Source organism: Augochlora pura, chromosome 3 (assembly GCF_028453695.1).
Source record: "Augochlora pura isolate Apur16 chromosome 3, APUR_v2.2.1, whole genome shotgun sequence".
NCBI classification, from domain to species: domain Eukaryota; kingdom Metazoa; phylum Arthropoda; class Insecta; order Hymenoptera; family Halictidae; genus Augochlora; species Augochlora pura.
Window position 1 is genome coordinate 1409912 of NC_135774.1, and position 19982 is coordinate 1429893.

At 46.8% G+C, this 19982-nt stretch overlaps 2 protein-coding genes across 3 annotated transcripts in view; one reads left to right on the forward strand and one right to left on the reverse strand.

The window, feature by feature from the left end:
- Positions 1–333: 333 nt before the first annotated feature.
- On the forward strand, positions 334–14538 carry Pdk (pyruvate dehydrogenase kinase). The gene is made up of 8 exons (XM_078176461.1): positions 334–770; positions 11391–11598; positions 11748–11932; positions 12006–12170; positions 12379–12554; positions 12757–12981; positions 13096–13315; positions 13420–14538. Exons 1-7 carry the CDS (start codon positions 668–670, stop codon positions 13240–13242), a joined length of 1209 nt encoding a protein of 402 aa, XP_078032587.1. The 5' UTR covers positions 334–667; the 3' UTR covers positions 13243–13315; positions 13420–14538.
- The window catches only part of Atos (atos homolog atossa), a 33537-nt gene continuing 27545 nt past the window's right edge, over positions 13991–19982 (reverse strand). For both annotated transcript variants that reach the window (XM_078176452.1, XM_078176451.1), the window contains exons 7-9: positions 19577–19898; positions 19195–19394; positions 13991–18763 (exon numbers count right to left, since the gene is read on the reverse strand). In XM_078176452.1, the coding sequence (XP_078032578.1) occupies positions 18595–18763; positions 19195–19394; positions 19577–19898 (691 nt within the window). In that variant the 3' untranslated portion in view covers positions 13991–18594. The remainder of the gene's footprint in view (positions 18764–19194; positions 19395–19576; positions 19899–19982) is intronic.

Below are 19982 nucleotides of genomic sequence, written 5' to 3' on the forward strand. Positions count from 1 at the left end.
AATAAATATGACAATAAATAAATTATTAATAATAGTAGATTGCATCGTAGATTATATTATAGATTGTCCCTTACTGTTCAATGTGATGTTTTACGATTTTCGAGTCTCGACCGTCAATGTATTGTACTCTAGCAGACAACACCGCCATCGTCTCGTCCGCGTTTGATCGATCGCGGGAAACCCCTCTTTGAAAAGTCCGGTCGCCTTATCCGTCCGCTTGCGAAATTTCGAATATGGCGCGTCGGTGTCGCGTTCGACCCCACTTGGCTGATCCACGCGTAGCTACGCAGCCGCGCGCGTTCGGAACAGAGAGAACATATACGGGGATCCCTTTCTTGAATCGCCAGTAATCGTGTCTAGCCTTGCCACGAACCAACGCGACCGGAGGTGTCTCCTATCCTCGTGTCGGTGTACTACACGACGAAATTCTCGCGGTATTTCACCTGCTGTCCGCGGCCGAATTTTCCACGGAGAGGGACCCCCCCGTCGAACAACGGCTTTCCCTCTGGTGTTCCGGAGCGGCGCGACAGCACGACTGGAGAAAAAAAACAAATAGCTCGAGGCGGGCGCAAAACGACACCGAGCCGTTTCATTGAAACAGCGGTGGAAAACCGAGTCTCCGGGTGACCAGAAAAGGGGTTCATGTGTTACGAGGACGCGCAGCGAAATGAAGCTCACCGCAAAGTGTCTAGGGAACATCACCAAGATGCTGGACTTTTACTCGCAGTTTAACCCCTCGCCGCTTTCGATAAAACAGTTCATCGATTTCGGTGAGTGAGAGGGCGAGAAGATGAAGCGAAGGAGAGAGAGATAGAGAGAGAGAGAGAGGAACGGAGAATCGAGGAAAGAGAGAAAGATAGAGAGAGCGGGAGAAAGAGGAAGAGAAAGAAAGAGAGATAGAAAGAGGTAGACAGAGGTATAGTTAGAGAGTGCGGCAGGTAGATAGAACGAATGCTGATCGACGTCTTTGATTTTTCGTTCGGCTTTCGGGAGGCAGTCTCTCCCTTTGGCTCGCTTCGCGAGGGCTAGATAAACGCGGAATCGATCGAGCAAAGACCTCGAGGGACTAAGGGTAGATCTGATAGCAATCGTAGCGATTCCGAGGCCGTCGCACCGTCTCTAGTTGACACGGTAGTTTTCGGACGAGAACGGATAGCCGGCGTTGCTGTGTGCCTCGTGTTCGTCGCAGCGGTTCGCTACAAAAAAGTTCGAGTGAACCGGTGGTCGCTGTTCGACCGCAGCGTTTGTTATGTCTTTTCGCGCCTACTGGCACTTATCTAGAAAAATAATTAGCATATCCGTTTGGTGAACGACGCAGCTAGAGTAATTATTTGCGACACAGGACAACGCGCGAGTTGTTACGCGAGTAAACGCGGCGCGAGATACGCGAGAATGTCGATAAGCGTGGCTGGCAAAGTTGCGTGGACCTTGGGAGATCCAGGATAAAACCTGGGCGAATTTCCATGCTCCGTTAAAACGAGAAAGGTCGCCGCGATGCTATTCTATCGATCCCCAAATGTCACTGCTCCGTGGTCGGACCGACGCGACGTTTTTAACGATAACATATTTTCACCGTTTCTTCTGATCCAGCGCGCACAGAACTTTGCCGAGATTAACCCATTGCGCTATAATAAGCAGTCAAAGTCACGATAAAGATTTCCTGTATAATCTACTAAATATGGATATTATTAATTTATTTCAAATCTGAGCCAAATTTAATTCTTCCGTTATCAAAGTACAGAAGCGAAAGTAAATAAAGACAATAAAATAAAAAGAATTGTCTAGTCCTATTAAAGAACCACCGGTGGTATTAAAAACATATATTTTATGACAAATGTAATTCTGTAAAATATATTTCAACCAAAAAAATGATGCATTATACAAAATGCAGTATAGAACATAACACATAAGTTTATTTAGTTATATATACAATAATTAATAATTACATTTAATGTATCAATCTTTAGTCAAAATATCAAATGGCTTGAACGACAAGTCAGGCAAAAATGGCTTGGCACGGAACGTGTTAACACAGTGAAAGGAATCCTAGTGCAAGGGGTTAAAGGGAATAGACCGTCACGGCTCGTTCGCGGGGGTGGATGTTGCGCCATACGCGCCAAGGATTTGTTTGTTTCGATGCCGATCGAAATACGATATCTCTGAATAAAATCGTAATTCGATAATCGAGAGGATTGTATTTCCTCTCGACGAGAGAAATCGAGGACGATGGGAGTTTCCGTCTGGTGGGCAGGCTTTGTTTTCAAATTGTCAGGCGTCGCAGACGCGCGTCCGGTGACTCACGCGTGCTTTCTTTCCAGGGAACGCAAAATTCGTGAGAAACATTCGGTCGAGTCACGAATAACCTTCGATGCAGCTAAGTCAAATTCGTTGTCCGTGTTTACCTATTACGAGTCACCGGGGCTTTCAGTAAATAGACGAGGGTTCGCGATGTATAACACAACCTTGACATAACCTTATAAAATAAGAAAGGAAACAGATAAATAAATGGCATGTAAATAAAACAGATGTCCGATAAATGCTGGAAATTATTCATGACGCGATCTAATATCTCATCGAATAATGCGATCGTACGCACCGCAGCGATAATCCCGGTTAACCCGTTAGCTGGTACGACATGTATACACGTCATAAGGAAATGGTAATTTTATATCTTATAATAAAAATGCTTCTCTTACGATTTACATCAAAATGCTTATGGTAACATATTTGTAAATTTCACATGCTTTAAGATAATTCTAGAACAATTATATAAAAAAAAACTACACCAAGTATGATCGATAAAATGCGTAACAAAATGTATCTTGAAAATATATTGACGCAGCTAACTGGTTAAAATTAGTATCGCGCCGTCGGCGCTCGATTTTTCGCTGCTAGCTCTCTCGGCCGATGCGGCTCTCTCCTCCTAGATCGCCGTTCCGGCTTTATTATCGTTCCGCATACGTTCAGTTTGTTTGTCCGACGGATTGCGTCGGGAGCAAACTTGCTAATGAGTCTGAGCAAGCGGCGCGATAACATCCTGCCTCGCCTTTGATCGGTAGACTCGCCGCGGAATTAATTACCGTGATTCGCCTATCGTATTTCGTTGACCGACGACGTGTTTCGTAACAATTGCGTGGACGGAGCGAGCGCGATAGAACGTATAAAAAATATAGCATAATATAAGAAATAATATAACAATGCAATTTCTTTCGTATAATAATGTAATTTCTTCCAAACTGTCCTCCAATTTGGAACAAGAATGAGAGGCTTGGAAAGAGGTGCTCGTTTTCACAGCCGGCAATCGCAACGGCTGTAAAAACGACTCGCGAGTCTCTGACAATCGTGCCGCTTCGTTCCAAGTCGGCCACTTCTGTCTCCAAGCCGAGGAACAATTTGGAATAATTCGCTGCACTCGGCCTCGCCGTTTGCTCCAATTAAATTTCCGAGTCGCGCGCTCGTCCGAAATTCCGGGAATCGTCGCGCTTTGACGTAACAGTCTCGCAGCGAGATTTCCGAGCAGGTTGCCCTCTTCCTGGGAGCCGTTCGAAGAGAGGTGGCGGAAGAGGCCGAGGCGACGGAGGCGGCGGTGGAAGAGGAGGTCAAGGTCGAGCGAAGCAATTTGCCCCGGAACCGCGGACCATCCCCTGATTTCGGGCCACTGCCATCGGTGCTCGCCGATCGTCGCGAAAATAGCGTAGCGAACGCGATATTATTGCCACTGGAATGCTGCCATTTCCTCGCGAATCGCCGTCATTCGCCCACCCGTTAAGCGTGCGCGTATCCTCGGAACTTGGACCCGAGGCAAATTCGCAGTCGATCCCCGGTGACCGCGCCCGACATGTGACGCAAACGATTTGGTCCGTGATTTCCGGTCCGCGAATCACTTCCGCGGCGCGCGCTCGATCGACCTTAGGCTTCCATCCGTCGTCGCGGTCCCACGCGCGCGCCTAAAAGTAGCTGTCGAATCGAAGTCACGCGAGGGGGGACGGGGGGCTCGACCGCTCAGGTGACGGCTGGACTTTTCGCAGACGGAGCGCGATCGCGAGAAAAAACGTTCCGCGCGCGACCCGCGAGTTCATGTTTACCATTTTATGAACGAGCAGACCGCGACCTTCGCGTCGGACTCGTGACTCGCACTCGTCGAGCACTTTCTAACAGCGCCGATGTCTCGGTGTGCACGAGCGTGGTGGAAGCCGTATCAGCTCCGCCCGATTCCCAGTGGATCGACACGTGGGCTATCGGCGACTTAAACGTTTAGAGCTACAGCAAATGCTCCCCAATTACCAATACATATGAATTAATTAAATTATATTGGAATTTCAGGTTACTGAATGAATACAATATAATAATAACGCTTTATAAATTGTTCCTTTTATTTTATAAAAGAAGTATATCCGTTCAATACAAGATCGCGACTGAGACCAGAACGGTCGCTCGCCGAAAAGGCAAAAGAGAGTCGTCGTTCTCCCTGGTGACGAAATCTTGTAAAAACAATCCACCATGGTTCGTAGAGCTGATGGCTAAGAGAAGCCGAAAAGAATTCTTGGAGGTGATTTTTGTTTCAACGCGAAACGCTATGAAATTCAACGAATTCAAATTGAAATTAAAAGTTGGAGAACGAACTGCGTCGCGTCGAGCTTCTCGCGTTCTTGGCCGAGATTGGCAGCGGTTTTTGGTGGGAGCTCCGAGCGGCAAGTTCCGCCGACAAAGGTCGACGGTTTGGTGGTCCGACGAATTCGGCTCCTTTCACCGGTATATCGAGCGGACTGCACCCGCTGACGCAATGCCAAACAGCAAAGCGACTGCTGCTTTTACCGCGTTTAACCTGATTCCCGCACGGGAGATGCGTTAAGCCGCGAGCGCACGCCCGCTTCGGGTCATCAGCCTCTGGTCGACAGCGAAGCGAGCCGGTCTCGCTGTTGTGCGTGACAGATTTGGCGAGTACGCGGCTTTAGGTCCAATCCGAATAGAATGATGAATCTAACAAGTTCTCGCTACAAAGAGCCTCGACTGTATCTATCGAGCGTGTTTCATTCGAACGAGATTCGCCGAAGCTCTTTGAAGCATCGCCAGCTCCGAGAGGATTCCGATCTTCCTGCATTCTCTCGCAGCGGATCGACGCACGAACGCACCCGATTGATATGCACGGTGACGCGCAGGGACGCGCCGCAACGAGGAAGGGGATCGCATTCGCTCGGGTCTCTCTCTCTCTCTCTCTCTCTCTCTCTCTCTCTCTCTCTCTCTCTCTGTCTCTGTGCGCGCCTGCACGTTCCGATTAGGGCTTTAAATCTATACAGCTGCTTCCTCACGCTCCTCCTAGCCATTCGTCGACGTCGACGGTTCTAGAATGACGAGGCATCGCACCGTGGGCCGATGATCTTTGCCACAGTGAACTGGGCTGACGCCTAGCCGCCTCGACGGCGCGCTTTACGCCGCGACAGACTTTCGCAGGCGACAAACAAATTCCTTTGCCAATTTATCTATTGTGTTTGGTTACCAGAAAAACAATCTCGACGCGGCTCGAAATATCTCGAAATATCCGGTTTGCCGGTCATGGGGCCATCGGAGAGAAGCCGTCATAGGCTTGTCCACGATAAGATTAACGCCTCTCGCTCCGGGCGAGTCGGTTTCCTCTCGAAACTCTTCGACAAATACGCTATTTACAGCTGTTTTTGAGAAACAACTCGTTGTACGACACGTTCGCGGTCTACAGAGTCGTAAATCAAGTTTTTTATCAGACATTTATTTTGCTTTTCTTTCCATCTGTTTTTTGCTCTTGTTTTATTTATTTTGAACCCTTGTCCCGGTGACACGTCGCAGCGGGTAGATACGAACAATAGATGTTCCACGTGAATGTATAGGAAGTTATTTCTGACTCGACCTAATGGACTCGGATGCGAAATAATTTTGCTAATAGGTTCTCTAATTGTCAGACGTCAAATATCCTCTGTCACGTCGCCCCCGCGTGCAGGGCCACTGTAAGTAGCGTAGGATTGTTCGATCGAGTTCTAGACTGTACGAGAAACTGGTCCTGGAAGGCGGGTCAACTTTTTACGACACCGACGAACCGAGTCCGAGCAGAGGGAAGATCCCTCCCGTCCTTTATGGACCTCTTTTCGCATCTACTTCGCATAGTAAATTCACGTCGAGTCGCGCATTTATATAATCGAGGATATTGAATATTCAGGAAACGTTCGTGATTACAAGTATAATTAACACGTGATCGCCGCGCCGATGATTATGCGAGGATGTAACGATGCTTTTTATTTCTGTCGACGTCGATGACAGAAGCACGAAACGGACTCGCGAGTCGTAAGAAACGCGAAAAGTATACAACTTCGAAGAAATCTAATTCCGTTTGTTTGTCGTGACGAGACCCCCCCTTACCTCCCTCCCTCCCTCCCTCCCACCGAAGACACCGTCGTTAATCAACGATAATTACGACCTCAGACGAGACTCACGCGGCACGATGCTGATCATCCTTACATAAACGCCGTGCGTAAATTTCGTTCCGTTAAAATCAATGCAAAATTGGCCGGATAGTTCGAAACCTGTTCGCAACCATTCGTGGAAACGATGTTCCGTGTCGGGCCGCGTGCTGATGAGTCACTCGTCAAACGCTGGATCCGGGAGCACGGCCACCATTGTTTACGACTGTCTGGAAAACATCTTTTGCTGAATTTATCGCGCGGCCTGCAATTGCTGTTTCCGTGGCGCGCGACACGTACGCACGCAATAAGATTGCAGATCGTGACCGTAGGCTGTAAATGAACGAACATTCGAGCGGGTCAAAATCGCTGCAGCATGAGCAACATATTAACCCTTTGCCCTCGAAGCAATTTTATACGAGTAAATTTGATAAAGATTATTTTGAAACGAGGTATAACAATTTGTAGCAACGCCCTAGAGTCGCCACTCGACTGCAAAGGGTTAAACAAATTTCGCCGATAAGGTAATTTATTTTCCGTGAAAGTATTTTCAAAGTATACATAATTAAAGTATTGTTAAAACGTAATCTATACACGCTAGACCATTGAAAAGACAAATAAATGACAAATTCTGTGAGTTAATTTGACCGTAGATTACCTTAGCGAATAAATTAGGTCCGAAAACAATGCACGCGGTAATAAACGCTAATACTTCTTACTTGTCGCAACGAGGAAAATATGACCAAAGCCGCCGCGATTCTAACCCATTCATAAGTCGCGCGATACGATCAATACGGTCAAACAGTGAACGATGAACGATAACGGTTTAACTATGGATCGTTTAATTGTAATCGAACGACGAGACGTTCCATTGCTTAACGAATTAGACGGCGGTGAAATGGCATTTTATTAGGCAGGCTTCTCGAACGATGTTGACATTTCCACCACCTCCTGGTCGGGATCAACGGCGAAATAAACAACGTTATAGCCGCGAATCGATCACCGCGGACTTGTCACAGTCGAAGGACGTAATTTTCCGAATCGAAACGCGGTAACATACGCGTCACCGTTTGTCCGTGATACTGTTTCCATGGAAGAAAATCTCATTAACCCTTTCACTACTGTTGGCGCCTATTGGCGTCCGACACACGTTGGCTTCCTGGTACTGTAGGCGCCAATAGCCGTCCTTTCGACTGCTTCGCCGTTTATTATTAAATTTGATTATTAAATATTGTAAAAAAATTTTTTAATTTTTCTAATACAGAATAATAAGACAGAATAATAGTACAGAACAATAACGAAGTAATACAGCATTTGGTAAATAAAGGTTGAAATAGCAGCTACATACGGCACTGGCATTGCAGATAATATTTAATCGCGTAACCATACGTAATGATTACTTTCGAAGAACTGTATTCGTCCAATGCTGTGTCACGCGAGGAGATAAAAAATATTAATAGTCCACTTATTATTTCGAAGAACTATTTTTCCAGCCTTGCCGTCGAGTTTACGATCTCGAAAGCCTCGCGTGCCCCCCCGGTTCTCCGAATGCGTCCCATTTCCTTTGAACACACCGCGAGGCGATCACTTCCCCGCGACGCGCATCCCTGCGACCACTCGGCAATCAAAACTACAATTCGCTAACTACATACTCTCCAACGACCCTCGGCGAAAGGCGCGTCACGGAGAAAATGATTCGTCTAAACAGAAGCCGACCGACATGCGTCGAATCGTGTCGAACGCGCGAGGATGATTGCGTCGAGGCAACGTGGCCGTCGAATAAACTCAATTGTCGAATCGTTTCGCGCGAATCAGCCCGGAGACGAATCCTTGGAGCTCGGCCTAGAGATAAGGAAACAGGATCAAGGACTCGGCGATGTTCCGCGGCGTCTGTCGACGGTTATCGTCGCTGCTAGAAACTTGGCACGCTCCGCGCGGCCAAACGAAGCAATTATTTTAGCGGGGCCGGTGGGATGACATTTGAGTCGATTACGCGGGGTAAACACGGTCGGTCGAAGTCCAATGGCCGACAGCTTCCTGCCGATTGCATTCCCGCGCGCTGTGCACAGTCTCGTTTTCAATTGTTATCGGCCTTTATTCCGTAACGCTTTCAAAATATCCATAATCTTCGTTTCGCAACGCGCTCGCGCTCGCGCCGTGAATTATCCCGGGTTTACGGTGTCGCGTACTCGTCGTTTATGTTTGTTACGCTCTGTTTTGCGCGTCGGTCGCTTAGTTTTCAAACTCGACGACGACATGTTTTGCTAACATTAAAACAAAAAAACTGCTAGGATTCCCACAATGCCAAAGCGATTTAACCTCTTGTCATAGTTTGACGCGTCTGACACGCGACGGAGGCTTCTAAAGTAGTTTATAAAATTCTGATTTCTTTGATTCTCATCAAAGTTGAAAAATCAAAGTAAATAAAGATAGAAGAAGAAAGAAAAATTGTTTGGCCCTATTAGGGAAAATATTAAGAACAAATAAGTGCTAATCTACGCGGTATGAAAGGAGTCATAGTGCAAAAGGTTAAACAGTGAACTAAATAGTACACAATAAATATAAACTGCTTTATTCCTTTACTATTGCTATCGAGAAACTTGTAATCGTTGTAATTATAAATAGAATGATACGACAAGGGGTCAATTGGTTAAGTCGAAACTAGAAATTAAAAATGTATCGCAGTGACTGTCGTCACAACTCTTTCGCGTCTGTTTGACCGAGTGAATTGCTCTAGAAATGATTTCTCGAATTCGGTCAAAAAATTAGTGTCATCCGTATGCGAATGGTGCCGCGATAGTCGCGATAATGGAGTCGATAACTGGGTTGGGATACCGCGAGACCGATTCGCATGCAAATTTTTCGATACGGAAGCCGTGTGAACAATCGATAGCAGTTTCCATTAATTTCACGGCCCGCCCACGAGTCTGCGGAAGCTGGGTTATTTAAAGGGGATCTCTCGCGGAGCGGACGGAGGCCTGGTCTCCGATCGACGGATCGAGGTGAATCGTTTCCCAGTGAGACGGGAGACCTTGCACTCCGCTTCGGCCTGTTTTCCCGCGGATAAAGCCGGCCTGCAATTTCACGGCCATTTCTCATTGGCGAACCGATCGCGCTTGGCAGTGAATCAGCTGCTCCCTGGATCACCCCGGTTGGAGAAAACGCGGCCACCGCCGAACGGAAAGGGGCGTGGAAATCGCTCGCGCGAAAATACCATTTTCCGCGTTACACCGCAAGCGGAGGAGTTCCAATTTACGACCCCATCGGATGAGGATCCGATAGGTGCTTCCTACCAAGAACCTCGTTTCCATTAGCCGAACGCGGGGGACGATGATTTTACAGCGATTGAAACACCAGGGAGATGGGACGCGTGATTAACGACCGCCTAACAGACCGCCTACGTTCACCCTCGGATTGAAAATGACGGCTTTCGGTTGTCCCTGCGAGGACATTGTCGATCTCGTCGAGCCAACGAAGCGTTTACAAGATCATGGAAAATTACGGTTGGTGTTTGTTCGCGGAACCCGCGGCAATGATAACTCGTGGTAACTTCGATCCAATTAAGCGATGGGATCAGCCTATTGTCCGACGGAAGTACGTTATCGTCGGTGACGCAAGCATGGTTGAAACCCGTGGAAACTCTGTAGCTTAGGACGAATACTGGAAACGCGAGCTGCGAAGCTCCGCCGGCTCATTGGCCAAGCTGTCGTAAACCGTGGTCGTTAAATATTCACGGCTCGATTACGAATCACTTAACGAGATATAGAAAAGCAAATGGTCGTAATTCTGTCATTAAAGAAGGAAAAATCGTACGATTATTGCTCGCGGACGACGGGCAGAGGGCGACGCTTGAGATTCGTCAGTGACCAAGCTGCGGATCTTCGTGGAAAATGAATACTTTTAGATATCTTTAAGTTCTTCTGTTTTTTTAGTTTTGTATTCGACGCATTCGTTGTTGTCAGAAATGCATCGAATCCGCGATTTATTAATGACGATCGCGTTCTCCGGGCGAAGGCTAACGGCGATGGTCGTCGACGGTATTGATTATAATCACGGTCACGCGACGCGATGCTTTTATTCCTATTCTGCGCGTTCGCTATTGGCGACACCCATCTCTCCCATGTCGTACTCGCGAGGATTCGCTGACTCGTCCGATTCGAAGCTCGACGCTGTTTGCAAACAGCGATACGTTTATGTTGATCGTTTACGTTTACGCGGCGTCCAATGTCGATCGCGACTGGATTGATAAAACCGTATCTATTATCAATCTCTGTTCAGGGCCGCACCGGTTGCCGCCGGTGTGGGGCGACGAAAAGCAAAAGTTGGAGGCCCCCGTGTGCATGACCTACTTTCGCGATCACGACGATCGAAGCGACAAACAAATTCATTGTTCGACGCTTCGGCGCGTGTTGCGTGGGCGTGCACGCGGCGCAAGCACCGAAGCCACGAGGTTCTTGAGAAACGGCTAAGCTCTACCGGGAGGGATGTTGACCACCGCCGCGACTTCGCGCGATAACGAATTCTCGGCGCGCGTTCACGGAACTCGAGCCCGTTTTCCGACAATCTCTAATCCAATTGCGCAACCACCAGTCTGTCAGTTGTTTGTCTTGTTCGGTCGGCGCCTCCCCCGATACGCATCCAAACAACGCCGATGCAATCCGGTTCTTAAGACATTTAAACCGACAGGCGATAAGATCGCTGCTCCGCGTTATCACGGTTACTGTTATCGCGCCGCTAGTCCCATTCGTAAACATTTACCGACCGGACGGGAAACAAAAAACAGCCGCGTTACGCGTTCGTCGTAGACGCTAAAAAAAAATTCGCTCCAACCAAGGATAGACCTTGACGCGCGTGGCTAATTCGATAAAGACCCCCCCTCTGTTGGAGGATAGATGCGCGATTGATGCTTCTTTAATTGGCCGAGGGACGGGGATTGATCAGAGGCGATGATTACTGTTACAGGTCTAAGCGCATGCGAAAGGAAGTCTTTTATATTCTTAAGGAAGGAGCTGCCGGTTCGGCTGGCGAACATTATGAAGGAGATCCATCTGCTGCCGGAGAACTTACTGAAAATGCCTAGTGTGCGTATAGTTAATAATTTGTACGCCACTTCGTTCGAGGATATAATACACTTCGAGAAGGTTGAAGTCAACGAGACCACTTTAGACAAGTGAGTCTTCAACGTTAAAACAGTCTATTGAGCGATTCGCGTTAGATTCACTTGTTACGATGCTCTCGCGAGCCTATTGTTGCCTTTGTTCAACTTTCCCTCCAATTGGACCCGAACGATAACGTAAAGAGAGCTCATTTCTCCCGTAGATTCTGCCAATCCCTGGTGAAGATACGCAACAGGCACAAAGACATCGTCGAGACGATGGCGCATGGCGTGCTGGAGCTGAAAGAGTCGCACGACGTCGACGCCCAGACGGGGAACAGTATTCAATATTTTTTGGACAGGTTCCTCATGTCGAGAATATCGATTCGAATGCTGATCAACCAGCACAGTAAGTTCGCCGATTCGCGGACAGCTAACGTGGCTGCGACGCCCGCGACTAAACAATCGTTCTTTTGTCGTAGCTCTGCTGTTCGGCAGCGAGTTAAACGGGCACAGTAGGCACGTGGGATCCATAGACCCCTCGTGCGACGTTATGAACGTCGTGAAAGACGCCTACGAGAAAGCGAGGCTATTGTGCGATCAATATTATCTGGCTAGCCCGGAACTGATAGTCAAACAACATAACGGCAAGTTTGAAAAATGTTGATTGTACTATAGTAATGCTAGTAAGTAGTACATCAACCATATTCTGTAGTAGGGCGTAGTGAAACACGATTGCCACGGTGAACTACCTAGATTAGTATCATACGATTACAAAACCGATCAAGTACTATTCATCACGATCGTCTTCCCTTAAAACTGTCTAATCTGGTCGTCCCTTCTCTTTTTTTTCAGATTACGAACGATGTAGCGAAATTATGATAGTTTATGTACCGAGCCATTTGTTCCATATGCTGTTCGAACTGTTCAAGAACAGCATGCGCGCGGTGATGGAGCACTGGGACTCCGAAACGGAGTATCCTCCGATCGAAGTGATCGTGTCGCGGGGAAAGGAAGACATTTGCGTGAAGGTAAGGACGCATCGGTACCGGCTAACGTCATCTTTGCAATCGAAAGACTGCTGAATAAGAGGGGTTATCGGTTATCGGCGTGAAATTCGAAGCCGACGTTTCGTCAGCGTTCATTATCGAACGTGTGCGCGAACACGAGACTATCGAGAGAATTAAGAGGAATGAAAATTGAAAGAATTTATTGTAAGCGTTATCTTCGCAGATTGCTGATCGAGGCGGCGGCATTCCTCGGTCGCAGATGGACCACTTGTTCAAATACATGTACAGCACGGCCCCGAGGCCGAGCATCACCGACGTCCACACCGTCCCATTGGCCGGCTACGGTTATGGTCTTCCAGTTTCACGATTATACGCCAGATACTTCCACGGCGACCTGGTCCTCCAGAGCTGCGACGGGTACGGCACCGACGCTATCGTATACCTGAAGGTAAGCTCGTGTTCTCTCGTTGCGCAACACGGCACAATGCGCGCATTCCTCGACCGAGACCCTAATCTCCCCTGCATCGAGTAAGCGTCTTCAAAGCCGTGTTCTATCGCGCAGGCATTGTCCAACGAGGCGAACGAATTGTTGCCAATCTTCAACAAGACTTCGTCGAAATTCTACCGAACCCAGGTGTCCACCACCGATTGGAGCAGTCAGTGCGGGGGTGGAATGGCAACCAGACAGTTGCGCATGAGCGACGCGTAGGGCCGCAAGCTTCCACGAGGGTTGGAAGCTAGGTACCGCTAAAAGAAGTCTATTTACATGGACCAAAGAATGGGTGAGTAGGTAACCAGCGCTGGTTCGCGTATTTTTGCAGATAAATTAGTAAATTTATTATTAAATTATTAGATAAATAATGTATTTTTGCCATAATTGTTGCAGACTTCCCTCACCGTCGAATCTGAAATGGTGGAAGGAGATTTGAGACTTCCGTAACGGGTTCGCATCCATCGCTGCATATCACGCTGAACAAAAATCAGGATTCGACTACGTTACGCTTTTCCTCCTTCCGAACGGCGGTCGCGAACGCCGGATCCCCCCGCCAATTGGTTAATTAATTAATTATTCGTTCGGGAACCGATCGGACTCGTTTCGCTCTCGGTTCCGAGACGGGCGTTCTCTGCGTTCGCGACTCGACCGAACCTTTTATTTTTTTATACGCGTTTCTGTGCACACGTTCGTTCGTTAAGTGAACGTTTCAATTGTATATTTGTACGACCGCGAGGCAATATGGTTGCGTCGCGCGGAATATGCGATCTGTGATTTCGAGGACCGATGGAGATGGTTCTCTCGCCCTGTAAAGAAAAGAACAAGATTCGCGATTCATCGATTACTGGAACAAGGATCGAGTAGGACTGACAGAGACGAAAATTCGATTAGAATCTCCGTTAACCGCCCAAAATATGTATTTTGTATACACAACCCCGAACAAACGCAGACCCATGGACGAACCTTTTTTAAGAAGAAGATTTTTACTTTTGGCGCGCGCTAGCATCGCGATCCCCACTTTTTTTAATTCCGTAACGACCACAACGCAAACTTCTGCAAACGAACCGTTCGACGACGAAGCTGTACGAGTTCTCGAATTCTTGTGACTCTTAGACGTTTACCTTGATCCGCGACGGGTGCGCGCACCTTGGACTGGCGATATGGGAATGCAATACGCGTGGATAAGACGTGCGAGCACGTCTCGCGTTTAGCTTCCGTTTCAGCGAACGGTTGCGCCGAGAAATCCTCCAAAGGTCTCGGCGATTGTTCCTAGATTCTATTTTCTCCGTGGATTCTGGTACGAGACTCGTACGATATCAGGCCTTCGCGATGCAGTCGCGAACGCATTCTCTGCGTTCGCGTGTATATAATAGTGCGATTTTAGAGCGGTAAGAGAGCTATGTGTATAGAGGATCGTTTGTAGCTATAATTCGAAGTTGTAGAAATATGCTGGCGCGAGTGGAACGAGTGAACGATTGTAACACATTCTTAATAAATATTATACTCGTACGACGTACACGTGTGTCATCCCGAAATCTAAAACGCATCAACAGACTATGATTAATAAGGCCGAATGAATCGCACACAATGGGGTTTGTAATGCATTGCTGTACTTTTATTACGTTTGGCTATACGTACCATAAGTGAATCTCTGGACACAAATGTTCTCTCTATCTCTCCCACTCTTTCTTTCGATTCCTCTCTCTCGCTCACACTCTCTCGCGCGCGCTCTCACTCTCTCCCTCTCTTTCTTATCGGTCACGCTTCGCTCGCTGAATAATACAAAGTACCTCTTAGCAGTAACAATAAATTTTCGTTTATAAAATAATGCTACCCTATGTACAATGCCTGGCGTTCATCAGTGTGCTCAGGTGACTCAACGCAACGTTCTACCAACTAGCACTGACAAATAGTATCGAAATTGCCCGTCGACGGTCGTACGGTGATCGAAACGGTGCCGTTCGACCGACGGGCAATTCGCAAATCAGGTCGTGGCCGATTAGATAAATTAAAATCCTCGAAGTGATAGCGGTGCATCGAATACTAAAAACAAAATTATATTCTCTCCCCTCTCTCTCTCTCATCTTTTGGCTTTGGAAACGCCGTCGAACGAGCCACGGGTCAAAAACGGAAATTAAAACTTTTCAAATCACAAGGATAAAAGATTGCTTTAAATAATAAAATAAAATGAACGAGATTAAGATAAAATAAAGACAAAGAAAAGGAAGATACAATACGGAGCCGCAATTGTTGAAACAGATACGCAAACGTTCGCTGGTTGAGCCCAACCCTCAAGCCCTTTCATCCGTCCCCGAGTTTGGCACCCTTCGTTTTCTTTTTTTTTTCTTTTCGACAACAAGGAAACACAATTTTTTCCGGACCTCTATATTCCGATAAAAGTCTTTATCACAATGAATAATAATTACAGTAATGTACTTAGTGCGCGTTTCTACGGTTTCGTGGTACGAGACGTCCCTCGACGACGACAGTAGGATTCTAAAAATACAATATCGTTCTCCTCTCGCAGTATCCGCGACATCCCCAAAAAGGTACGCGCCAGAATCAGTTGCACGAAAGCGTTGGCTCCGGCCTCCCGTCGCGCGAAAATTAATCTGTTAACCGGCGTCGAACGATTATACTTCAATTGCCGCCCGCATTCGCTGTCCGGAAATTCGTTCAATCACACGCCATCATGGAACCATTTTCCACGATGGCTCATGGGGTTTTCCTGATTGACGAACCGCGCGGTTAACAGGTTAAAACGTGACTCTACACGCGCGGAGAATTTAAAGCCCATCGAAGCGACCGTCGTTCGACGTTGAGACTGGAAAAATATCAGCTACGAAGAGTTTTCACAGTACCTATGAGCGTCTCTACGTGTGTACACGCGCTTCTAATTGTTCGGCGAGCCGCGGCTCGACAAGGACAAAATTTTCGTTGACGGATATATTCGGCGCAAAACGCGCGTCCTCCGCGGTGCTTTCTCGTTTAAATAGGAAAAAGAGAAACTACGTTTGCAATCCGATCGAAAGCAACACACGACTGATTCGCAAAAATTTCACGCGCGGACACCTCCGCTTGCATTCTAGGCTTCCCGTCTCTGGTCAATGGGATCTCGTTCAGGCGAAAAAGACTATTGCTAAAATCCCCTCGAATCGTTAGCGAACGGTCCGCCTACGCTACAACGTATGTATATACAGCATGGCAGTGATTACACACTCTACGAATTCCCTGCCGTACAATACACGCGTCAGAAAACGAAAATTGCTTGCTATTTGATTCGCTGGTACTCTCTTCGACACCGTTGATACGATCTTGAACTCCGTGGATCTGGCAGAATTGACCTCTCGATCTGTCCGGCAAGCTGCTCTCGTCGGCCTAACCCGTGCGACTTTTGTCGTGCTCCGGTCAACGTTTCTCGTTGAAAGACAAATCCTCCTTGCAGATCACAAATCGCGCCTTCAACGTGTGCTCGTATGGTTCGAAGAGCGGATTGGTTTCGTCAAATCATCACCCGAACCCTGTTCGCCTGCTGGTTCCGAATCTACGGTTTGAAAATGTGGACTTGTTTCGTTTCCTGTTCGATTCGAGTTCCTTCGAACCGTGACGGAGGTAACAGCCGAAGAGTTGTTTGGTAAAATTGCATTGCACGGTTCGGGTGATACTCGATCGGTTCTCCCAGGTGGCTGAGCCACGGTTAAACTTCGTCTTGAACGCGCGTAGAAAACATAAAGGGAAACGAATTATCGTTCGGCTTACGGTGTGACAATAATGAGCGTCTTCGTGAATCTGCGAAAGGTGTGTGTAATTCTGTACGGTTAGTAAATTACGCTCGGTTACATTCCTCGTACGACATTAGTACAGTTATTAATTAATTACCATCTAGGAGATACTCGCTACTTCAAATAGATACTTTTCATAATAATTACTATTTATAGTCTATCAAAATATTCATCACAGTGCTACGGACACAAAATTGTGTTCTGTTTATACGTGTAAATAATGATTTTTTTTCCTTCGACTGCTTTATCTTGTATCATCTTTATTTCGTTTTTTTTTGTTGTTTTTTGTTAATCATCGAGGAGGAAAAGTCGCGCAATCCAGCCACTCGTTGATCGAAAACTACGTTCCACGCGAAAAAGTTCTTCGATCTTCCGTCTCTTCGTTTCGCTCTTTTTTATTAATAAAATAAACGACGTCTTTGATCGTCTTTCGCTTTTTTTATCATCCAAAAATATCAACGAATCGATAAATGGCATCTTTTTTTTTTTAAATTACATTTTAAACGCTTGTTTTCTAGATCACATTTCTTTCTTCTTTCGTTTCCCTTCGTCATTTGTACAATAGCTTGAAAGGATGACATTCGATGTCAACGAGAGACCCGATTTTTGACATTTTCTATGCTCGTACCGCTTTACTTATTCTTAACTCTTCTGTTTCTCCATCCCTTCCTTCCTTCCTTTCCTTTCTTTCTTATTTTCCTTATCTTTCCTCTCTGTCTTTAAACTTATGGGTGCTACACACACACGACGCGACGGTATCGTTCCGTTAAAAAAGAATTCTTACTCGACTTTATAAGTGACTTCTATTTACAACAATATATCGAGAAGATGGCCTTCCAAGGAGATCTAGCTTATGGATCCAGGGTCCGTCGGTCCTGGCAGCTGGCAACGTTTGAATTTTTGAAAGACACCAAATATTGCGACCGATTTATTCGAATTAAAATGTAAGGACTCGCTACGAAAATTACGCGCGGAGAAAAGAAAAAACTGAAAATAATTTTTTTCATCGATCGTCGTACGCCGAAACTGAATTGGAAGAAGCGATCGCGAACCGACGTCAATGTCTATCGCGTTACAAATTAAATAATCGCTAAACAAATAAAAATAAACAATGGTGCCGCGACTCTTATCTTAACCGAAACGATAAGCAGCGGCTCTTATGCGAAACAACTATAAAATGTTCCCCTTAGCATGCCTCCCTCGCTGCTCGAACATTTCTCTCACGAAAGAATGTTGCCCATTTTGAAACATTTCTTTCTACAAACAAATCCGACCCTCCAATCACTGTCCTTTCTTCGCAAACAAAAAGCTCTCTCGAGAAAGTCTTCACCTATTCCCGCGAAGAAAGGTACGTAGTGTTTAAAAAAAAAACATTCTCGAACATTGACTTTCGTCAAAACCCATTCCACAATCATTTCTGGACAAAGGCTCTGTCGTCTCATTCTCTTCTCCCAGACGGCCTCTTATAGACCTCGGACAATTATGCAAGTACAGATCTAGAAAACATTTCGATTTCAAAATATTACATTGTATCTCTCAGCAAAGTCAAAGAGTTCTTGCAAAAGAAACTGTTCTTTTCGATTGATTGTGAAACTATTGGGGATTATTGCAAATGCATAAAAGATTCCGAAGTCCATGGTAATCAGAGATCGTTCGTGGCCAGCCTTTCCCCAACCGATCGATGCACTTCTCTCACGACAAGACTCGTTCGATTTTAAACCTCTGCGTAAAGGGGGCTAGGCGAGCGGAGCGACTGGCAGCAACCCCATGGAAAGAGCCACATGGCTCAGCACCTTGGTGAAAATTTCGGATTGGTAGGGCCGTGGATATAGCTCCGCAGTTCCTTTGGTGGCTCAGACCCGAAGTCCGACGCCGTGTCGACATCGGACTTTCGACAAATAATCATACGGATGTCCGTGTGCAAGTAAATTCGGCCCGACTTGCCGGACATGAATCTGAAAAGGAAACCGACCAATTTAGAACAGCAGTAACCAACCCTCCGAGCGTCGTACAAGCATAAACGTACACAGAAAGCTTGCCAGGAACATTGGAGAAACTAAACAAAACTAAGAGAGGAGGATTAGAGGTGTGAGTCAGCTACAGAAATGGACAGCGAGCAAATAGTACAGAGGCAACACAAAGAAGGAAGGAACAAACGATCGCGGCTACCGAGAGCGAACATAGTTTTCTTTCGAATGGTTAAGATTGCCGATCTTTGTTTCGAGCAACGTGATCTTATCGACTGCCAAGCTTCGCTCACAATAGCCGTATCAGCTACTAGGAACACTGGTCGTGAAAGCTTCAAACATCTCAATCGTCAAGCTAATGGAAATTTCAAAATACAAAACGGTACGGACAAAAATTGAATTGTTCGTTGTGTACGCACCTAAGATGAACGAGGTAGCGTAGCGTTTTGTCCCGCAGTGTTCTCTGACGTAAAAAAGTATGAGATCGTGGCGGCATATCAGAAAGATCGTATAGTACTACGAACATCTTAACGACTGTACCCAAGGGATTCAGAAGCGTTACTTGAATAGTACCACTCCTCGGTACTTGGTAGCCCTTTTTCCCCAAATTAATATGTGCCTATGCAAAAATGTGTCTGTTCAAATGGTCGTCCGGATCACATATCGTCAAATATTGCATGTAACTCGACGCAGCACACAATCGTCGTGGAAATCAATAGTAAATAGAAAAAGAGGATAAAATACAATTTACAAAATCAAAACAGAAGAAGAGAAGAACGAGAATAGAGTGGCGATACGTACGAGATAGGGTGTAGAAACTTTATCATTGTCACCGAGTGTGTAAAAGAACACGGTGACCGGAAGCTTTCGATGTTTCGGGCAGAAGGAACCGCTTGCGCCCAGCTCCGCCGTGAAACCGTGAACCGTCGACACAGGCTCCAATCTTCCGTTCAACGCCGACTCCTCGAAGCTGCCCAGGAGAGCGTGACTCTGCGGTCTGCTGCGAGACGTCGACCGCCTCTTCGGTGTCTCCTCGCCTTCGCCAGCATTTTCGGTCTCCCTGTCGGTCTCCTCCAAAGACACCGCTCCTGGACTCGGCGGAGTGTTCAACTCGAAAAGTGCGCTGAAACGAGAAAACTTTAGCTTAGCCAACGACCCTGTGCGGCGTAAGATTTCATAGCTGCGATCGAACGGGAAACTACGCGTA